The 17,653-nt window shown below is 53.7% G+C and overlaps 1 protein-coding gene across 2 annotated transcripts in view; it reads right to left on the minus strand.

Moving 5' to 3' along the window:
• Nucleotides 1–7,404: 7,404 nt before the first annotated feature.
• TNFRSF1B (TNF receptor superfamily member 1B) overlaps nt 7,405–17,653 on the minus strand; it is a 37,884-nt gene continuing 27,635 nt past the window's right edge. For both annotated transcript variants that reach the window (XM_066270410.1, XM_066270409.1), the window contains exons 9-10: nt 12,679–12,886; nt 7,405–9,243 (exon numbers count right to left, since the gene is read on the minus strand). In XM_066270410.1, coding sequence (XP_066126507.1) covers nt 8,963–9,243; nt 12,679–12,886 — 489 coding nt within the window. In that variant the 3' untranslated portion in view covers nt 7,405–8,962. The remainder of the gene's footprint in view (nt 9,244–12,678; nt 12,887–17,653) is intronic.

Consider the following 17,653-nt stretch of genomic DNA (forward strand, 5'->3'; position numbering starts at 1 on the left):
CCGACCCGACCAATCGAGCTGGCGACGCGCCGGCGCCTGGCCAGCCGAGCGCCGAGTCATCGAGGAGGCGCCCCCTGGAGCCCGCGGCTGCTCCTGCAGGGGAAGGCTGGCGTAGACCTTGTTGGAACCTGGGACCCGCGGTCCGTCTAACCCGCCCACAGTCAGTTCACTTGACAGTCACAGGGGTCTGTTAAAACATAATTTAGCCTATACCACTTCCCTGCTTTAAACGGCTTCCCCTTTAGACTTAAAACACACTTCTTCACGGAGTTGACACCAAGATCCTATTGGATTTGGTCCGTTCCTATTTCTGCCACTGTTTCCCTGGCTCACTCGGCTACAGCATCCTTCGGTGCCTGCCTCAGGACCTTTCCTTTGCCGTTCTCACGACTTTAGGGTGCTTTCGGCGTAGACCGCTCCTACCCAATAGGAAAATCATGCCGAACACCTAATAATTTTAAATTTACTGAGTCGGTACATGAAAAAAAAAGAAAGAAAGAAAAGAGAAAAAAATGAAATGAATAATATATTTTAGTTAATCCAATATGTCCTGAATATTATTATCTCAACCTGTAGCCAAAAGAATAAAAAGTATTAATGAAATGTTTTAGGGGTTGTTTTTTATGGTAAGTTTTTGAAATCTAGTGTGTATTTTATACTTACAGCACATCTCAGCCAAGCCAGGCATATTTCAAGGGCTTATAGACTCATGTGGCTCGTGGCTACAGAGCAGCTCTGGGGCATCAGAAACAGAATCCTTCTGGCTTCAAATGTTCTGCTTCGGAGAGGATTCCCCTGCTACCCTATCTAAAGTTCCCCTCTTCTACTAGCCTGTTGTCTTTTCTTCACAGAACTTAATGCTATCTGAGATTATCTTATTTGTTTATCTTTCCCCATCCTGAAAGTTTCATGAAAGCAGAGATTTTATATTTTTTACAAATGTTTCTTCAGCACTTTGACACTGCCTAGCACAGAAAAGACTCAGTAAAGGTTTTGTGAATGAATGAATGAATGAAGGTAGGAAGGAACACTTCATCTTGCATTGTCACCAGAAAAACAGGAAGAATGCCTCAGGTTCGTAAACAGTCAGAAAAATAGGGGACTCAGGGAAGCAAGGTTGCATTAGTATATATTTACCAAATAATTATCAGACATCATAAAGGTCATGGGCTGACTCACTCCTAAGTAAGACCTGGGTTCTTCCGAAGTGGAATCAACCTATTAGAATCTCAACCCTGGGTCCCCTCGTGGGCTAAGGTTCGCATGTAAAAATCTCTGGACTCCACCAATGAAAAGCAGAGGAAAAGGAGTCCATCAGAGCTGAAGGTACCTCAGAGTCCATATCGTCCAGAACAGAAACACCCGGCTGTACCTGAACAGTTTATTAAAAATGCAGATGCCAAGCACCATTCATTCAACCAGTATTACTTAAACTGTCTGTGCCCTCAGCTTCTTACCAATCATAATATATATACATTTACCATACAAGCCCACCCCAAGGTATTCACTCAAGAGAAATGAAAGCACAGGCATACACGGACTTATACACAAATGCTCATAGCAGCTTTATCCATACTAGCCAAAAACTGGAAACCATCAACCTGTCCATCAACAGGAGAATGGATGAACAGATTGCACTTTACCCACAGTGGAATACTACTCAGCAATGAAAAAGAAGCAAACTACTGATACAGGCACAAACTTGGAGAAATCTCAAAAGTATTAGCTTTGTGTGGGGTGTGGAATCCAGATCACAAAAGACCATATACTGTTATGATTCCATTTCTATGACATTCTAGAAGAGATCAAACTAGAATGACACAGCAGATCAGTGGTGACCAGGGGTAGGAGTAGAGGGAGGTGATTGCTTAGGGAGGGGTATGAGGGGGACACGACGATGGCACTGGTCTAGATCTGGATGTTGTGGTCCCAAGACTCTCTACGATTGTCAAAATTCATTGAAGTGTGCACTTAAAACTGGTAAATTGGGTTTTCTGTAAATTCTTCCTCAATAAAGCTGATATATATTTTTAAATTTTTATCTATTGACTTCAGAGAGAGGAGAGAGAGAAAGGGGGTGGAAGAGCAGGAAGCATGCCTGACCAGGCAGTGGCGCAGTGGATAGAGCCTGGGACTGGGATGCGGAGGACCCAGGTTCGAGACCCCGAGGTGGCCAGCTTGAGTGCAAGCTCATCTGGTTTGAGCAAAAAAGCTCACCAGCTTGGACCCAAGGTTGCTGGCTTGAGCAAGGGGTTACTCGGTCTGCTGTAGCCCCACAGTCAAGGCACATATGAGAAAGCAATCAATGAACAACTAAGGTGTCGCAACAAAAAACTGATGATTGATGCTTCTCATCTCTCTCCGTTCCTGTCTGTCTGTCCCTATCTATCCCTCTCTCAGACTCACTGTCTCTGTAAAAAAAAAAAAAAAAAAAAAAAAAGAGAGAGAGAGCAGGAAGCATAATTAATTGCCTCTTGCATGTGCCCTGACCAGGCAAGCCTGGGGTCCCAAACCCGGAACCCTAGCACTCCACTTCCACGTCTCACCCACTGCACCACTGTAGGTCAGGCTGCTATATTTTTTTAATGATTATTTTATTGATTTTAGTGAGAGGTAGGGGGAGAGCGAGAGAGAGAGAGAGAGAGAGAGAGAGAGAGACAGGAACATCAACCTGTTCCTGTATGTGCCCTGACCCGGGACCAAACTGGCAACCTCTGTGCTTCAGGATGATGCTCTAACCAACTGTGCTAGCCTACCAGGGCTAAAGCTGATATTTTAAAAAGATTTTCATAGTTGATTTTAGAGAAAGGGGGGAGGAAAATAGAAAAGAGGGGAGAAATAGCAAGCATCCACTTATACTAGTTGATTCTTTTATGTGCCATGACCGGGCAAGCCCTGGCTTTTGAACCGGTGACCTTCGTCACCTAGGTCGATGCTTTCTCCACTGTGCCACCACGCAAACTAGTATTTTTTAAATCCCTGACCTCAGAGGGCTCACATAGCAGCAGGGGAGGGAAGATGGGCAATAAGCAAAATCAGTGTAAATTATCAAGTAAAACAAATGGTTAAGGGAGCTAGAGAAAAAAATATTAATAATACTAGGAAGAGAGAAGAGGTGTGTCGTTTTAGAAGGGTGGCCAGGGGAGGCCTCCGTGAGAAAACGTGGCCCCCAGGGCAAAATCAGTGACTCTGCAGTGAGACCCAGGGACCCAGGTAATGGGTTTAGGAATGCAAAGCTGGTCCAAAAAGCCCTCCTTGTGAAGAAGGGGCAACTGAGGATAGAAAGGGGCAGGGACTTACTCAAGGTCATACAGAGAGAGAGACCATCGGAGAGTCCAGGTCTGCTGCAAGCCTGAAACCTTTTCCCACACAGCCAAACCCTTCCTACCTCGAGCTATGTCTACAACTGTCAGAGGAAAAGTTAAACCTCTTGTGGGAGAACCAGGAGACAGAGAAGTCACATGTTGGTCTGGCTGAAGGAACAGGGTTGTGTTGGTCACAGGGAAGGTCCTCCCTTTGTCCCCACCCATGTTGTGGCCCCCAAAGCTGCAATGTGCAGACGCACAGGTCACAAGGACAAAGGACAGACCACAGCTCAGAAGCTAGCCTTGCTCTTACAGAGGAGACTCCGAACTGTGAGGAAGGGCAGCTGCTGCCCGCAGTGCACACCGCAACTCATTGGTGTAGGTGTGCCCCACAGAGCCTTTCAGTGCCCCCCCCCTGCCCCAGCGTTCAGAATGCTGCCCTGCTCGCTGGTGTCTGAATACGGACCTGCTGGTGGGCAGAGCAATCCCAGGAAAGAGCAAGAGCCCTTCCCCTTTGACTTGCTTGTGAAACTCTACAGAGCTGGTGGTTATCGACAGCCTCCCACAGCAAACAGACTGTTCATTCTACTTGACTCCTTAGATAGGTATCGAATCCAGCCAGCCATGCCCAGTAGAGTCTTCCTCTGCAAAGCAGGGATAATGGCTACCTCGCCTATCTCCTAGGGCAATTATGCAGATAAAATAACCGAAGTTCAGTTTCCCAACTCTTAGCGTGGCCAAGCTACAGATCATCTCACACACCTGGCTCGGACTCCTGCCTCCATTCCTTCTGAAGCCACCCTCTCCAACCTTCTGTAGTGTCCTACCCCCTCAGGTCCCCAGGCTGACCTGCCCTCCCTTCCCCAAGGCCACTCAAAGTTCAGCTCCTCAGAGAAGTCTTCATCAACCCACCTCACAAACTAGCAGCACCCCTCCTCCACCCTCCTCTGTCCCCTTATGTTGCTTTATTTTTCTTCTTAGCACTTACCACCACCTGGCATAGCCTACAGGCATTTCTTTACATAGCCTCTCCCCAACCTGTCGGCCCCAGCAGGGACCTGGTCTGTCCTGGACTCCGTTGCACAACCTCCCCGCCCCCCACCCCCCACCCCCGCCAGCACCCACACACACACACAAAAAAAAACAGCCACTAATATTTATTGAGCACTTACTAAGTGCCAGGCACAGTTCCAAGAATTTTACACATAGCAACTCATGCAGTCCCTTGCTCTGTGGGAGGTACTATTTTAACCTCGTTTCACCGATAAGGAGAGTGAGGCACAGAGAAGTTCATTAACTTGCCTGAGGGTCACACAGACAGGAAGTGGCAGAGCCAGAAGTCACCCCTGGGCAGGTGGGATGTGACAGCCCACGACTCCTGACTACTGTGCTGGTCCCTCCACTCCTGTGCGCCATGACGATGATGAAGGAATAAAAACTACTATAGATAAAGAAGGATCAAAAAAGTCACTCCCTCCCCTGCCAAGTCGTCCCTTCCTTGGAGAAACCGCTTGCTCCCAATGGTTAAAGAAGAGAAAGAGGCAAGAGGGGCTGCATCTGGCCAAAATAGAGGGGACACCCCAACAGAGAAGTGGCTGCCTTCAGTTGCTTCAGTTGGACCCCCTGTGGCGTTGTAATGGATACAGGCACACCCCGTTTTATCAGCCTTTCTCTACCGTGCTTCCGGATGTCGCATTTTTTGGCGGGGGGGTTTGTATTTTTCCGAAGCTGGAAATGGGGAGGCAGACAGACTCCCGCATGCGCCCGACCGGGATCCACCCGGCACGCCCACCAGGGGGCGATGCTCTGCCCATTGGGGCATCGCTCTGTCGCAACCAGAGCCACTCCAGCGCTTGAGGCAGAGGCCATGGAGCCATCCCCAGCGCCCGGGGCCATCCTTGCTCCAATGGAGCCTCGGCTGCTGGGAGGGGGAGAGACAGAGAGGAAGGAGAGGAGAGGGGTGGAGAAGCAGATGGACACTTCCCCTGTGTGCCCCGGCCGGGAATCGAACCCGGGACTTCCGCACGCCAGGCCGAAGCTCTACCACTGAGCCAACCAGCCAGGGCCTGGGATATTGCATTTTTAATAAATCGAAACCGAGGTCCTCCACCAGCCAGAAGATGACGACTTGCTTTATTGCGGTGGCCTGGAACCAAACTCGCACTATCTCTGAGATATGCCTGTAGTACGAAATATATCATATGTTTGGTCTTTCTCTGTTCCTGGCTCACAGCTCCTAAAACCTGTGGCATTTCCTAAGTGACAGGCGTACCAGGAGCATCTTTTGATCTAATATTTATTCCTGTCCTCATAGTCTCACACAGCTCCAGAGCCACAGAGGGGAAGCAGCATCTGTTCTTCCTGTCAAACCCCTTTCAACCACACCTGAATTTAGGTTCAGAGGTGGCTTTTGGAAGACCCTAAGGATGGGTGCTGGTTGCTAAAGAAACCAACCGTGTGATTATAGGGTTGGAACTTTCTCAGCCAACTTTACCTGTGGGTTAGGGAGAGGTGCTGGAGTTTGAATCATCAATGGCCAATGCTTTCATCAATCATGCTTATGTAAGGAAGCCTCAAAAACTGCCCAAAGGGTGTGATTCCGAGAGCTCCTGGGTTATGGAACACATGGAGAGGCTGGGAGGTTGGTGCACCCAGAGAGAACACGCACCCTGCAGCCCCTTCCCACAGAAATCTTGCCCTATGCCTCTCTTCCATCTGGCTGCTCCTGAGTCTGGATCGTAGCCTTTGTAACAAAGTGGCAATCTAGTGAGTAAACTGTTTTTCCTAAGTTCTGGGAGCCACTTTGGGAAATTAATCAGACCCAAAAAGGCACTGTGGGAACCTCAGATTTACAGATTTGGGGTCAGAAGCACAGGTGCGACCTTGTCTTGGGATCGGTGTCTAAAGTGAGGACAGTCCTGTGGGCTTGAGCTCTTAACCTGTGGGACCTGACACCACATCCAGGTAGACAGTGTGGGAATTGAGCTGCTTGGTGTGTGTGTGGTGGAGGGACCCCTATTCAGGGATCAGAAGTGTCAGACACAGAAGCTTGAGAGGAGACAGAGTTTTCCCTTCCACCTCTCACACTGAATTGCCTGTTACTACCCCACGCATAGGTGGTGGGGAAACCAGAACGGGATTGCTGGGGAGGGGTGGGGGGCAGCAGAGCACAGCAGGGGGTGGTTCTGGGTAGAAGCCACTTGCAAGGGGTGTGGGAGGAGGAAATATTCAATACACCCCGGTCTCACTCTCTACCCATCTCCCAACCTCCCGCTGGGACCTCCCCAAGAGCAGGGTCTGGGCAGTGGTCTGCAGAGGGTGGCCCCCCAGGGCACTGAGCTGGGTGGAAAGAGGAGCTGGAGGGTGTGCCCAGATAATCAGCACATTGCTGGTCTCTTTCCTTCCACCCTGCCCCTCCCCCGCCAGCTCAATGTAGCCAGATCAAGGGCACTCCAGGCAGGACCTCTCCACCACCTGGAAATGAGATGCTTGAGAGCCAAGGATGAGATGAGCATCTCTGTGCCCATGGTCTCTTCAAATCCACCCTCCCACAAGCACCCAGAGACATCTTTCCAAAACACAGATCTGGCCACATCCCACCACTGATTCCCACTTTTCAGTGGTTCCCTTTTCCCATCGCCCACCTTAGAGGGAAGCCCTTGGGACCTGCCCACTCTCCTTCCCCGTCACAGCGCCCCAGCCGACCCTGGACCCAGGGGATGTTCGGCTCCTCCCTCCGCTCTGCAGACCTCCGGTCCATGTCACCTGCCAGGTCTGTTCCCTGACCTCCTGATCCAGAGGGTCCTCCACGCACATGTTCCATTTTCTTCCTGATACTCTGCTGTCTTCTCATTGTCTCTCTTCCCACCCAAGCTGTCTTAGTGGCTGCTGCACTCCGGCACCTACAGCAGTGCCCCGCACGAACTAAACGCACAGTCACCCCTGTCCCTTCCAATACTGCCAACTAACAGAATACAATCATGGTACTGAAAGCCACAAAGCTGAATGAGACCAGCAAGTGGAGAAGGGGAACAAGGACCGAGATGAGGAGGAACCAGCAAAAGACAGGAGCCCCCCCGAGATGGCGGGGAGAGCCAGGTCAATGTGTAAAACAAACAGAAGGTTTATTTATAAGCAGGAACGCTGTCCAGTATACAGTGCAAACTCTCATTGTCTCAGGATCAACACAAGCCGGGGAGCTGAGGCTACATCCAGAAAGAGTCTCCTTTTCATTCATGGCTTCCCTGCTCAGCTGGGGTGATGGTGGAGGCCCGAGGGCCTCCCAGAACGGTCCACCAGGGGGCAGACGTGCTCCATGGCTGTGCAGGGTCCAATGCGGGCAGAGACCCTGGCAAGTCCAAGCAGTAATAACCACACTTTGATTCCAGGGTGGGAAGCCTTTCTTGCCTCCGTGGTAATGGCGGGACTCTCCTACACTCTAAAAGTTCAGCTGCGAGGTTCAGGTCCAGTGAAATTTCTCAAAAAGAGACCCAAGTACCACAAACCCAAGTGGCTTTTCACGGAGCTCCAGTCTCCTTACGTCCAGAATCTGCCGAAGCCACACTTGTCCACCCTCTGTGGAGAGTGGACAAGCGTGTTTGGGGTGGAGGGGCTGGCTCTTTAGAAGGTAAGAACCCTTTGGCAAAACTGTTGACTTCAGCTGCTTCAGAAAGGCCACTGAGCCTGACAGCACAGGCACACATGACAGACACACACACACAGACTGGCTCTTGGCATCTCACATCAGCTCGGGATCGCTACAGGCACAGTACCAATTGGCCCAGGCTCCCCTGCGGCCGGGGACTCCAGGAACAGCGGGAGGAGATTGGGGAAAACAGGAGCACCCCTCGGGAGTCAGAGGAGGAAAGTCCAGGCTGAGGTAGGAGGAGAGGTCATCTCCGAGTCCTGAAATTCCCTGATAGAAGGTGCGGCCTCGGAGCCCCACAGCAGACAACAAGGGAGAGAGGCAGGGCGGGCGGGCAGGTGGGAGCCGCGGCCAGCGCTGTGGGTAAGCTGGAGTGAAGGTCAAAGGCAGGGAAGGCAAACTCTGAGAGGCTGGCTTTGTTGTGTTGTTGGCTTGTCTGCATGGTATTTACGTTTGTTTTTTTGGTTATTGTTGTTTTGCTGTTTTTGTTTTTTAACTGCCACATAGAAAAGCTGGAAGATGTCCTGTTAGAGGTTGGCCATCCTGCCCGGGGCGGGGCACTCACTCATCAGGCTGCCCGCCTGGGCCCTCTGGGTGCCTGATTTTCACACCACGGACAAGAGGTGGACCTACACCTCACATCCGCCCTGCCCTCCCGGGCCCCTCTGGAAGGCAGGATGCTGGGACCCCTCAGGGAGCCAGAGCCCAGGGATAAAAACAAGGGCTTCAGAAGCCAAGTTCACCAGACCAGCGAGGGGGCAGCTCAGAGAGGCAGGGGCCCGCCAGGCTGCCCAGCACAGCCAGCCGGTCTCCAGAGGACACACACCATGACAGGAGAGGTTCTCCGTGACTCTTCCTGCCTTCTCCCTCTGCCTGCAGGTGAGAGAAAGGCCGAGGCCATGGGAGCCACCGAAGGAATGTGGCCCGGAGCGAGCCAGGGTGCTGGGCGGTGGGGCTGAGAAGGCTTAGAGGTCAGCCTACCCCAGCTGTGATGCGGCCCACACAAGCCCGGCTAACTGGGCTTCATCCCGGCGTCGGGCACGCCAAGGTTCAGGGGCTTCTCCTCTGGGCCCTGCTGCAGAGTCTCTGGGGCCCCCGTGTGGGACCGAAAAGGGCGTTCCTCCTTGGAGAAGGGGACCTGCTCGTCTTCTGGGGAGCCTGAGGAGCTGGAGTCCATATTCCCAGGCATGGAGCAGGCCTGGGAAGGGCACTGAGAGCCATGGTCAGAGCTGCTGCAAACGTTCACAATACAGGTGACATTGACTTGGGTCCCATGGCCGCCAGGGGAGGACTCTGCAGAAGAGGAGAGAGGGCAGGCAGTCAGCTAGGGGTCTTTGCGTGGGAATGTCATCATGACCTGGACCGGTACAAGAGCCTCCACCTGTCTTCTGGCTTCTACCCTACCCCACTGTAGTCCATTATCCACCAGCAGCCGGCACCAGCCCTTTAAAACGTGGCAGAACATTCCGCTGGCTGTTCAAAACACCAGCCTGACCAGGTGGTGGCGCAGTGGATAGAGCATCAGACTGGGATGCGGAAGGACCCAGGTTCGAGACCTCGAGGTTGCCAGCTTGAGCGCGGGCTCATCTGGCTTGAGCAAAGAGCTCGCCAGCTTGGACCCAAGGTCGTTGGCTCCAGCAGGGGGTTACTCAGTCTGCTGAAGGCCCGCAGTCAAGGCACATGTGAGAAAGCAATCAATGAACAACTAAGAAGTCGCAACGCGCAACAAGAAACTGATGATTGATGCTTCTCATCTCTCTCCATTCCTGTCTGTCTGTCCCTGTCTATCTCTGCCTCTGTAAAAAAAAAAAAAAAAAAAAAAAAAAAAAAACAAAAAAAAAACACAGTCCTCCCCATGGCCTACAGGGCCCTGCAGACTCCGGCACCTGCCTTCTCCCGTCCCATCTCCTGATGCTCTTGAGATCTTGGCCGGGTCCCTGCCAGCCACACTCGCCTCCCTCCAGCTCCTTGAGCCCTCTAAGCTTCAGGGCCTTTGCATGTGCTGCTCCCTCAGCTGGGAAAGCTCTTCCCCGTTTCCATGGCTCACTCCTTCCTTTCCCTCAGGCCTCAGTTCGGAGGCCCCTACCTCTGAGAAGCCTCTGACTTTCCTCTTTAAAGACATTCGCCTCCTGTCTGAGCCATCACTCTCTGTGTCTCTCCCTCTGCCATGATCTCTGGGGCCCTGGCTCCTCCCACTAAACAATTTTTTTTGGCGGGGGTAGCGCTCATTTATGTCCCCCCACCAGGCCCTGAGCCCAGGTTGATGGGGACTATTCCCTACTGTGTCCCTAGTGCCTCTGTCAGACATGTGTTGAAAGAATAAAGACCAGCTCACAGGTGTGTTTTGTTCATATTGGTTGTCATGCTTTTTTTTTTTTACAGAGACAGAGAGAGAGATAGACAGGGACAGACAGACAGGAACGGAGAGAGATGAGAAGCATCAATTATTAGTTTTTCGTTGCACGTTGCGACTTCTTAATTGTTCATTGATTGCTTTCTCTTATGTGCCTTGACTGTGGGCCTTCAGCAGACCGAGTAACCCCTTGCTGGAGCCAGCGACCTTGGGTCCAAACTGGTGAGCCTTTTGCTCAAACCAGATGAGCCCACACTCAATCTGGCGACCTCGGGGTCTTGAACCTGGGTCCTTCCGCATCCCAGTCTGACGCTCTATCCACTGCGCCACCACCTGGTCAGGTGGTTGTCATGCTTTTTAAGTGAATTGATTGTCAATGTTTAAACTTCAGGAATTTATATTTTAAAATCTGGATTTATGGCTTCCCTTGGGAGCCTGATGTGGGAGATCTGGCCACAGAGGGCACACAAACCTGAATGCAACTGGCAGCAAGGGCCTCAGGCTGCAGGTTCATCCGGCCTCCAGGCCCACCCCCCTATGGCATCTGAATTTCCTAACTAGTCCGGAGGGAGCCACTGATGGATAAACCAGGAGATGACTGTCAGGGCTAGACACTCAGAAGCCCTCAAGAAGTGGTGGGTGCCACTGCTGTTACTGTGGGGACCCGCCGAGTGCCCACACGGATGTGGTGTCGCAGAGCGCAGGGAGTACTGGTGGGTCATTCTCCAGTCCTGTCCCCAGTCCCGCCTCCCCCGGCTCCAGGGGGTCTGAGATGCTGTCAGACTGGTGAGCGCCTCTCTCAGAATAACCCCAAACAGGCCAGGGGGAGGGAGGGCTGCAATCATGGGGCCAGAAAAAACTTTCCACCCTGAGTCTCCACGGCACCCAAATGTCACCCGAAGTCACCATGGCCTTTGCACATTGCGAATGAGACATTGCAGGGGTGGACGGGGGACCACAATGGGGCATAGCCGGGGTTTACCCGTTCCCACAGTAGCGAGAGGTGTTGGGGTGGGACAGAAGGCAAGAGCAGAGGCCAGGGAGGCAAGAGGGGAATGAACAGAGAAGGGTCAGAGGGAAGAAGGGGTGGTCAGGGGTCCACGGTGGGAGCAAGAAGAAAGCTACACCATGGAAGAGGTCTTCGCTAAGGATTGGAAAGATGAATCCAAAACTTGGACAGAGACCAGGAATTGATATTTGCAGCTTCTTCATTCATTCAAGAAATGTTTAAAGCCACCTGCAGTTCCAGGCACCAACCTAGGCCCCTAAGGGAGTCCTCAGGCTGGAGTGGGGGCACTAACGGACATCACGTGGAGAGGACAGGCCGTGATGGAGAAACACACCTCTGCCTCCTCTATGTGAGCAGCCCAGGGAGGAGCAGCCCGAGTCAGGTGACAGGCAGGAAAGGGTGTGGCAGCCCTGCCAAGGAGGTGCCCCGGCTCATCTCTAGGCAAGGAAACTGAGGCTCAGTGGGGTTAAGGAGCCTGCTCAGATTCTCACGGCACCAGGGCAGCCAGGAGGGCATCTAGGAATGACCCGCGTCCACTGCCATTCACAGGAGAGACACGGGCCAGCAGGCTTGACTTCCCACTGGCAAACGCACCCAAGGGGTCCAGGCTTTCTGGGAGACCCCTGCAAGGGTGCCCTGAAGCGTGGGCATGGGAGATGCCCACCAGGGTGACACCTGTCACAAACCAAATCCAGGGCAAAATGCAGATGCATGAAGGGAGCAGGGCTTCTCCAAACCCCACACCCGATCCTGGGGCCTCAGGCCCAGAGGACCAGGCAACAACCCCAGCCAGTGGAGCCCCGGACGCATCCCTCACACATCTTCCGCCCCTGGCTCCGTGGCTCCAGAGCCCCGGGGAGACTCCAGGCTCTTCCTTTACTAACTGCGTGCCCTTGAACGAGCTGTTTAACCTCCCTGGGCCTCGGTTTCTTTGTCTATGACATATAATCGAAACTAATGTATTGTCTAATTATAAAACAATAACATGCTATAATTATATAATACTATAGTGTTAATATGTACTACTATCATAGATCAGATATCTTATAGATATATAGATAAGAGACTTAAAGGACAAGTTGGGATTAGAAGGAAGGGCGTTCCTGGTGAAAGAACCCACATGGGCAAAGGTGGGAGGGAACTGGGGAGTTCAGAGAACAGAAAGGCCTTGTGGCTCAGGGGTGCACCTGAAGGCAGTGGGGGAGGCTGGAGGGCAGACCATGTCTCCAGCGCAGGGCTTCCCAGACCCTGCTAGATGCTCAGGCCCCGTCCTGTCCTGCAGGGGCAGCCCAGGAGGGGACGGCTCAGACAGAGACCAGGAAGAAACGTGGAGGGGGGGAGGGAGCCAGGTGGGTTCCTGTCTTACCTGAGCTCCCAGGGCCGGCCTGGGCCTCCCCAGACGCACTGGCCTTGTCCCTGTCTGGTGCCTGTGGCGGGTCCTTGGGCGGTGCCCTCCTGTCCGTGGCACTGGCTGAGCTCTCCAGGGAGCTGCTGCTGGAGCTTGGCACTGTGTTCAGCAGGAGCTGCTGCTCGGAGCCCGGGGTGCCCTGGGCTTTATCTGCAGGCCGGTGAGGCTGGACGGGGAGGGAGGGGCAGAGAGGAGAGACAGCAGTCAGGCCATCAGCCAGCCCCTCTCCCTTCCTCCTTCTCACCACTCTCTGCACCCCATGCCATGAGCACTTCACAGCGAACATGATGCCTCTGCCCACCATGCACGTTCTTTCTACACACGGCGCCTTTGGGATGTGCTTCTTTGCGGTTGCTGCAATTGGCATCTGGTTGCCCCTCTGCGGTATGAGCCCTCTTCGGGCAGGGGCCGGGCGGCCCTGCCCACCAAACAGCCTTAGAGGCAGGGCAGGATGTCCATCCTCATTTCACATTAGGAAATGGAGGCCCAGAGAAGGAGGGTGACTCTCCTAAGGTCACCCCATTGGCACAGGGGGTGTGGCCCAGCCTAACCAACAGCTGTGGGGGTGGGGGGCGATCCAGACTGCACCTGCTTTCCTACGGGCTGTGAGTTGAGGATGGTGTTTACATTTTCCAATGTTTGAAACAATGCTAAAGATGAATATTTTGTACCATGTGAACGTATACAGGGAGTTTGAATTTTAGTGTCCGTAAACACACTTCTGAGGGACTATGGCCACTCCCATCGGATTCCACATTGTCTGTGGATGCTTTCCCCCCACAATCATGGCAAATTTGAGTAGTTGTGACAGAGACCTGTGATCCAAAAGCCTATGCTATTTACTACAGGGACTTTATAGAGCAAGTTTGCTGGCCTTTGTGTTCAATCAGTCCAGTGCGGACGGCCCTTTTCCGTGGGACCTTCGGCCATGCAGCCTCAGCAGCCCTTTCCCGATCCCGTTCCCCGGGCTGCTCTGTGACTCCTCCTAATGTCTTTTTTCTCATAGAACAGAAACAACAACAACAATGGTAATAAAATATTAGCCAACGTTTGAGTGTTACCCAATGCTAAGCACTGTGCCGACATCCTTCCAAGACACAGCCTGTAGTGATCCTTCCGAGAGCCCAGTATTATCCTCACTTTGCAGGTATGGAAACCAAGGCCCAGAGAGGTTGAGTTACTTGCCCAAAGTCACACAGTTAGGACATGGTACAGCTTGGACTATAACCCATGAAGCTTTTCCTGGGTGTCTGTCAGCTCTGAAGGCTCAAGACAGGTGCCCGTGTCCAGACCCCCATGCTGGAGAGCACCTAGAGATTCTGCTGCAAACTGTTGCCTGTCCACATTCACTGAACAGGCGCACAAGCCCCTGCACGTCCTGGCAATGTAAGGGGAGGTAAAGGTCATAGTGTGAGCTGAGCTATAGGGTGGAAGGCACAGGCATGTTAGGCCTCTTCCCAGGGAAGGCTGGGGCCCTGAGGCCTCATTCCAGAAGGAGCTACAATTCCAGAGCTCTGTGCTCCGAGCAGAGGCAGAGGACCTGATCCCTCCCTGGACTGGCCCGTTCAACCCCCGGCCCTGTCCACCGGGCTGTGCCCTCTCAGCACCCGAGCCCTCTGGAGCACTTAACACCCCAAAGCCAGCTCAGAGCCCCTCACTTGGGCCGGAAGGGTCCTTTGCAAGTAGCCCCCGTGAGCCTGTGGAGACCCAGAGAGGGGCTGTCCCTGTGCGGTATCACACAGCTTATCCACGGCAGGACCAGCCCAGCTCAGGGTACCAGAGCTGCTGACTTTCCACCAAGTCCTGTCTCCCTGATTTAGCCCCTTCCCTAGCTGTGAAGGGAGGAAAGGCATTTCTGGATTTCCCGTTCATGCTAAACTTGCCCAGGTGGTCTGACCTTGGCCACTGGACCCCACTCTAAGCCCTGCTCTGACCTTGGACAGGCGGGGACGAAGGGAGAGGAGGAGCCTCCAAATGTCATTCCTCACATCCCCCAGAGAAGGGGCTTTTCACACTCCTCTGCTGGCAGCCAGGGTCAGGCAGAACAGAAACCCCCAAAGGTCACAGCCTGCCTCCCTTCCCCAAAGCCACAACTTGAAAAGTTCAGACAGGCCCTGAGTGGGGCAGATAAATCCTGAGTCCTTCCCTTAGTCTGGGACCCCAGTAAGGGGGTTGGATAATGAGGGGTTCACGCAAATAACAAGATGCCAGCCAGGCAGTGCCTTCTCACCTCCGCCCCCCCCCCAGCCCTGCCATGGGCAGACGCAGAGACTGCAGCAGAGCCACCAGCTAGGTCCTCCAGACACAGGGTCCATGTCTGTCTACATGTGCACGTGTGTGCCCATGAGGCTCACACACCTGTACATACAGGTGTGAGTGTGTGTGAAGTGTACATACACATGTCTGGGGGGGGCATGTGTGCATGTCTGTGAGAGGCACAGTTAATGTGCAGGCTGAAGCTGGTGAGGAGAGGCCCTCCCTATGTTTGTGTCCCAGGCCACTTTCATTAGCTGTGTGACCTTGAGAAAGTTACTTAACGTCTCTGAACCCGTTTCCTGGGCTGTAAAGCTGAAGCAAAAATCTTGCCACCTGTGTCATGGCCTGGCTGTGGGAATGAATGAACAGTGCTCCACACTGGGCCTGGCATGCGTGCAGCACCTCAGAAATGCTCACTCTGGCCTGACCAGGCGGTGGCACAGTGGATAGAGCATCGGACTGGGATGCAGAGGACCCGGGTTCAAGACCCTGAGGTCACCAGCTTGAGTGCGGGCTCATCTGGTCTGAGCAAAAGCCCACCAGCTTGAACCAAGGCTGCTGGCTCCAGCAAGGGGTTACTCGGTCTGCTGAAGGCCCGCAGTCAAGGCACATATGAGAAAGCAATCAATGAACAACTAAGGTGTTGCAACGCGCAATGAAAAACTAATGATTGATGCTTCTCATCTATCTCCGTTCCTGTCTGTCTGTCCCTGTTTATCCCTCTCTCTGACTCACTCTCTGTCTCTGTAAAAAAAAAAAAAAAAAAAATATTTTAAAAAGAAAAAAAAAGAAATGCTCACTCTGATGTGAAACGTGAGCCCGTGCGTGTGTCTGTGGGGGTGACTGTGGGTGAGCTCTCACACACATGGACACACTGACCTTTTCTAAGAGAAAGGAAGCCACTGTCCCGCCACGCCTTGGGGTGGCGTCTGCAGCAGGGGGGCAGGGCAGAGCTGAGTCACGGCACCCTCCGCCCCCACAGTCTAGACCTGGGCCGTTCCTAGGCAGCCTCGTAGGAGGGACCACTGCCAGCCACTGAGGGACAGAGTGGGGCACCGGCTACGCCTGGGGTGGGAGCCTGAGGGCCGAAGGGCATCTGGGAAGGTGATCCACCTCGGAGAGCAGCGCTGCTGTGGGCTAAGGATGCTTGGAGCAGCCTTGAATGATTTCAGACTGTTTCAAACCTGGATCTCTGGCACTTGCCTAGTGGTCTGACCTTGCAGGAGTAATAGGACCTCCCTGAACCTGTTTCCTCATCTGTAAAGTGGGGGTAATTGTCCTGTGTCCCTCACAGGGGGGTGTGAAGGTGCTGGTCGTGCCATAGCGCAGACCAGGGCCTGGCACGGGGCTCAGCCAGTCGTGTGCGGGACCAGCTCAGACCTGAGTCAGCAACATTCTTCCCAGGTCCACGGGGGGTGAACTGGCCACGGTGGGAGTGTTTATAACACAGAAATGGGCAAAACACCACAAATCAAGGGTTTAAGTCATTTGCCCTACCAGAGGGCCAGTTATCAGCACTGCCCGCCATGTGCAACAGCACTCAAAAAGAGTAGGTGAGTTGCTCATACTCAGTGAACACAAAACTCAGTGGAGGGAGGCCTTGGTCAGTTGGCTCACTGGTAGAGCATCGGCCCCGGGTTCGATTCCCGGCCAGGGCACACGGGAGAAGCGCCCATCTGCTTCTCCACCCCTCCCCCTCTCCTTCCTCTCTGTCTCTCTCTTCCCCTCCCACAGTCAAGGCTCCATTGGAACAAAGTTGGCCCGGGCACTAAGGATGGCTCCATGGCCTCTGCCTCAGGTGCTAGAATGGCTCCGGTTGCAACAGAGCGACGCCCCAGATGGGCAGAGCATCGCCCACCTAGTGGGCTTGCCAGGTGGATCCCAGTCGGGCACATGCGGGAGTGTGTCTCTCTGCCTCCCAGCTCCTCACTTCAGAAAAATACAAAAAACAAAAAATCTCAGTGGAGGGAAAGGGGAAGCAGAGGCTGCCAGTCACACCTGGGACATCCTTACTGCACGGAGTATTGGGAAACACTTGGCCGGGAAAGAGCGTGAGCGTGGCGGCAGCCGGGCTGCAGGGGTGGAGCCTGCAGGGCGCACTTGCCACCCCACAGCAGCTGGCGGCAGCAATAAACGGAAGCCAGAAAAGGGAAGGGGTGGCATTCGTGCCCCGGGAGGAGGGAAGGAGAAACAGTTTGGACTCCCGGTGCTCACATCTGCTGAACTACTGCAGAGCAGTTCAGCAAGCACCAGGCTGGGAGCCCGGAGACATATTGCTGTGTGACCCTGGGCAAGTCGCTTTTCCTCGCTGTCACTCTTTGCTTGTTGGCAAATTCAGAATATGAAATCAATTCCTGGTCCCGGGCCCTGGCCGGTTGGCTCAGCGGTAGAGCATCGGCCTAGCGTGCGGAGGACCCGGGTTCGATTCCCGGCCAGGGCACACAGGAGAAGCGCCCATTTGCTTCTCCACCCCTCCGCCGCGCTTTCCTTTCTGTCTCTCTCTTCCCCTCCCGCAGCCAAGGCTCCATTGGAGCAAAAGATGGCCCGGGCGCTGGGGATGGCTCTGTGGCCTCTACCTCAGGCGCTAGAGTGGCTCTGGTCGCAACATGGCGACGCCCAGGATGGGCAGAGCATCGCCCCCTGGTGGGCAGAGCGTCGCCCCTGGTGGGCGTGCCGG

This window comes from Saccopteryx bilineata, chromosome 3 (assembly GCF_036850765.1).
Source record: "Saccopteryx bilineata isolate mSacBil1 chromosome 3, mSacBil1_pri_phased_curated, whole genome shotgun sequence".
Classification (NCBI taxonomy): domain Eukaryota; kingdom Metazoa; phylum Chordata; class Mammalia; order Chiroptera; family Emballonuridae; genus Saccopteryx; species Saccopteryx bilineata.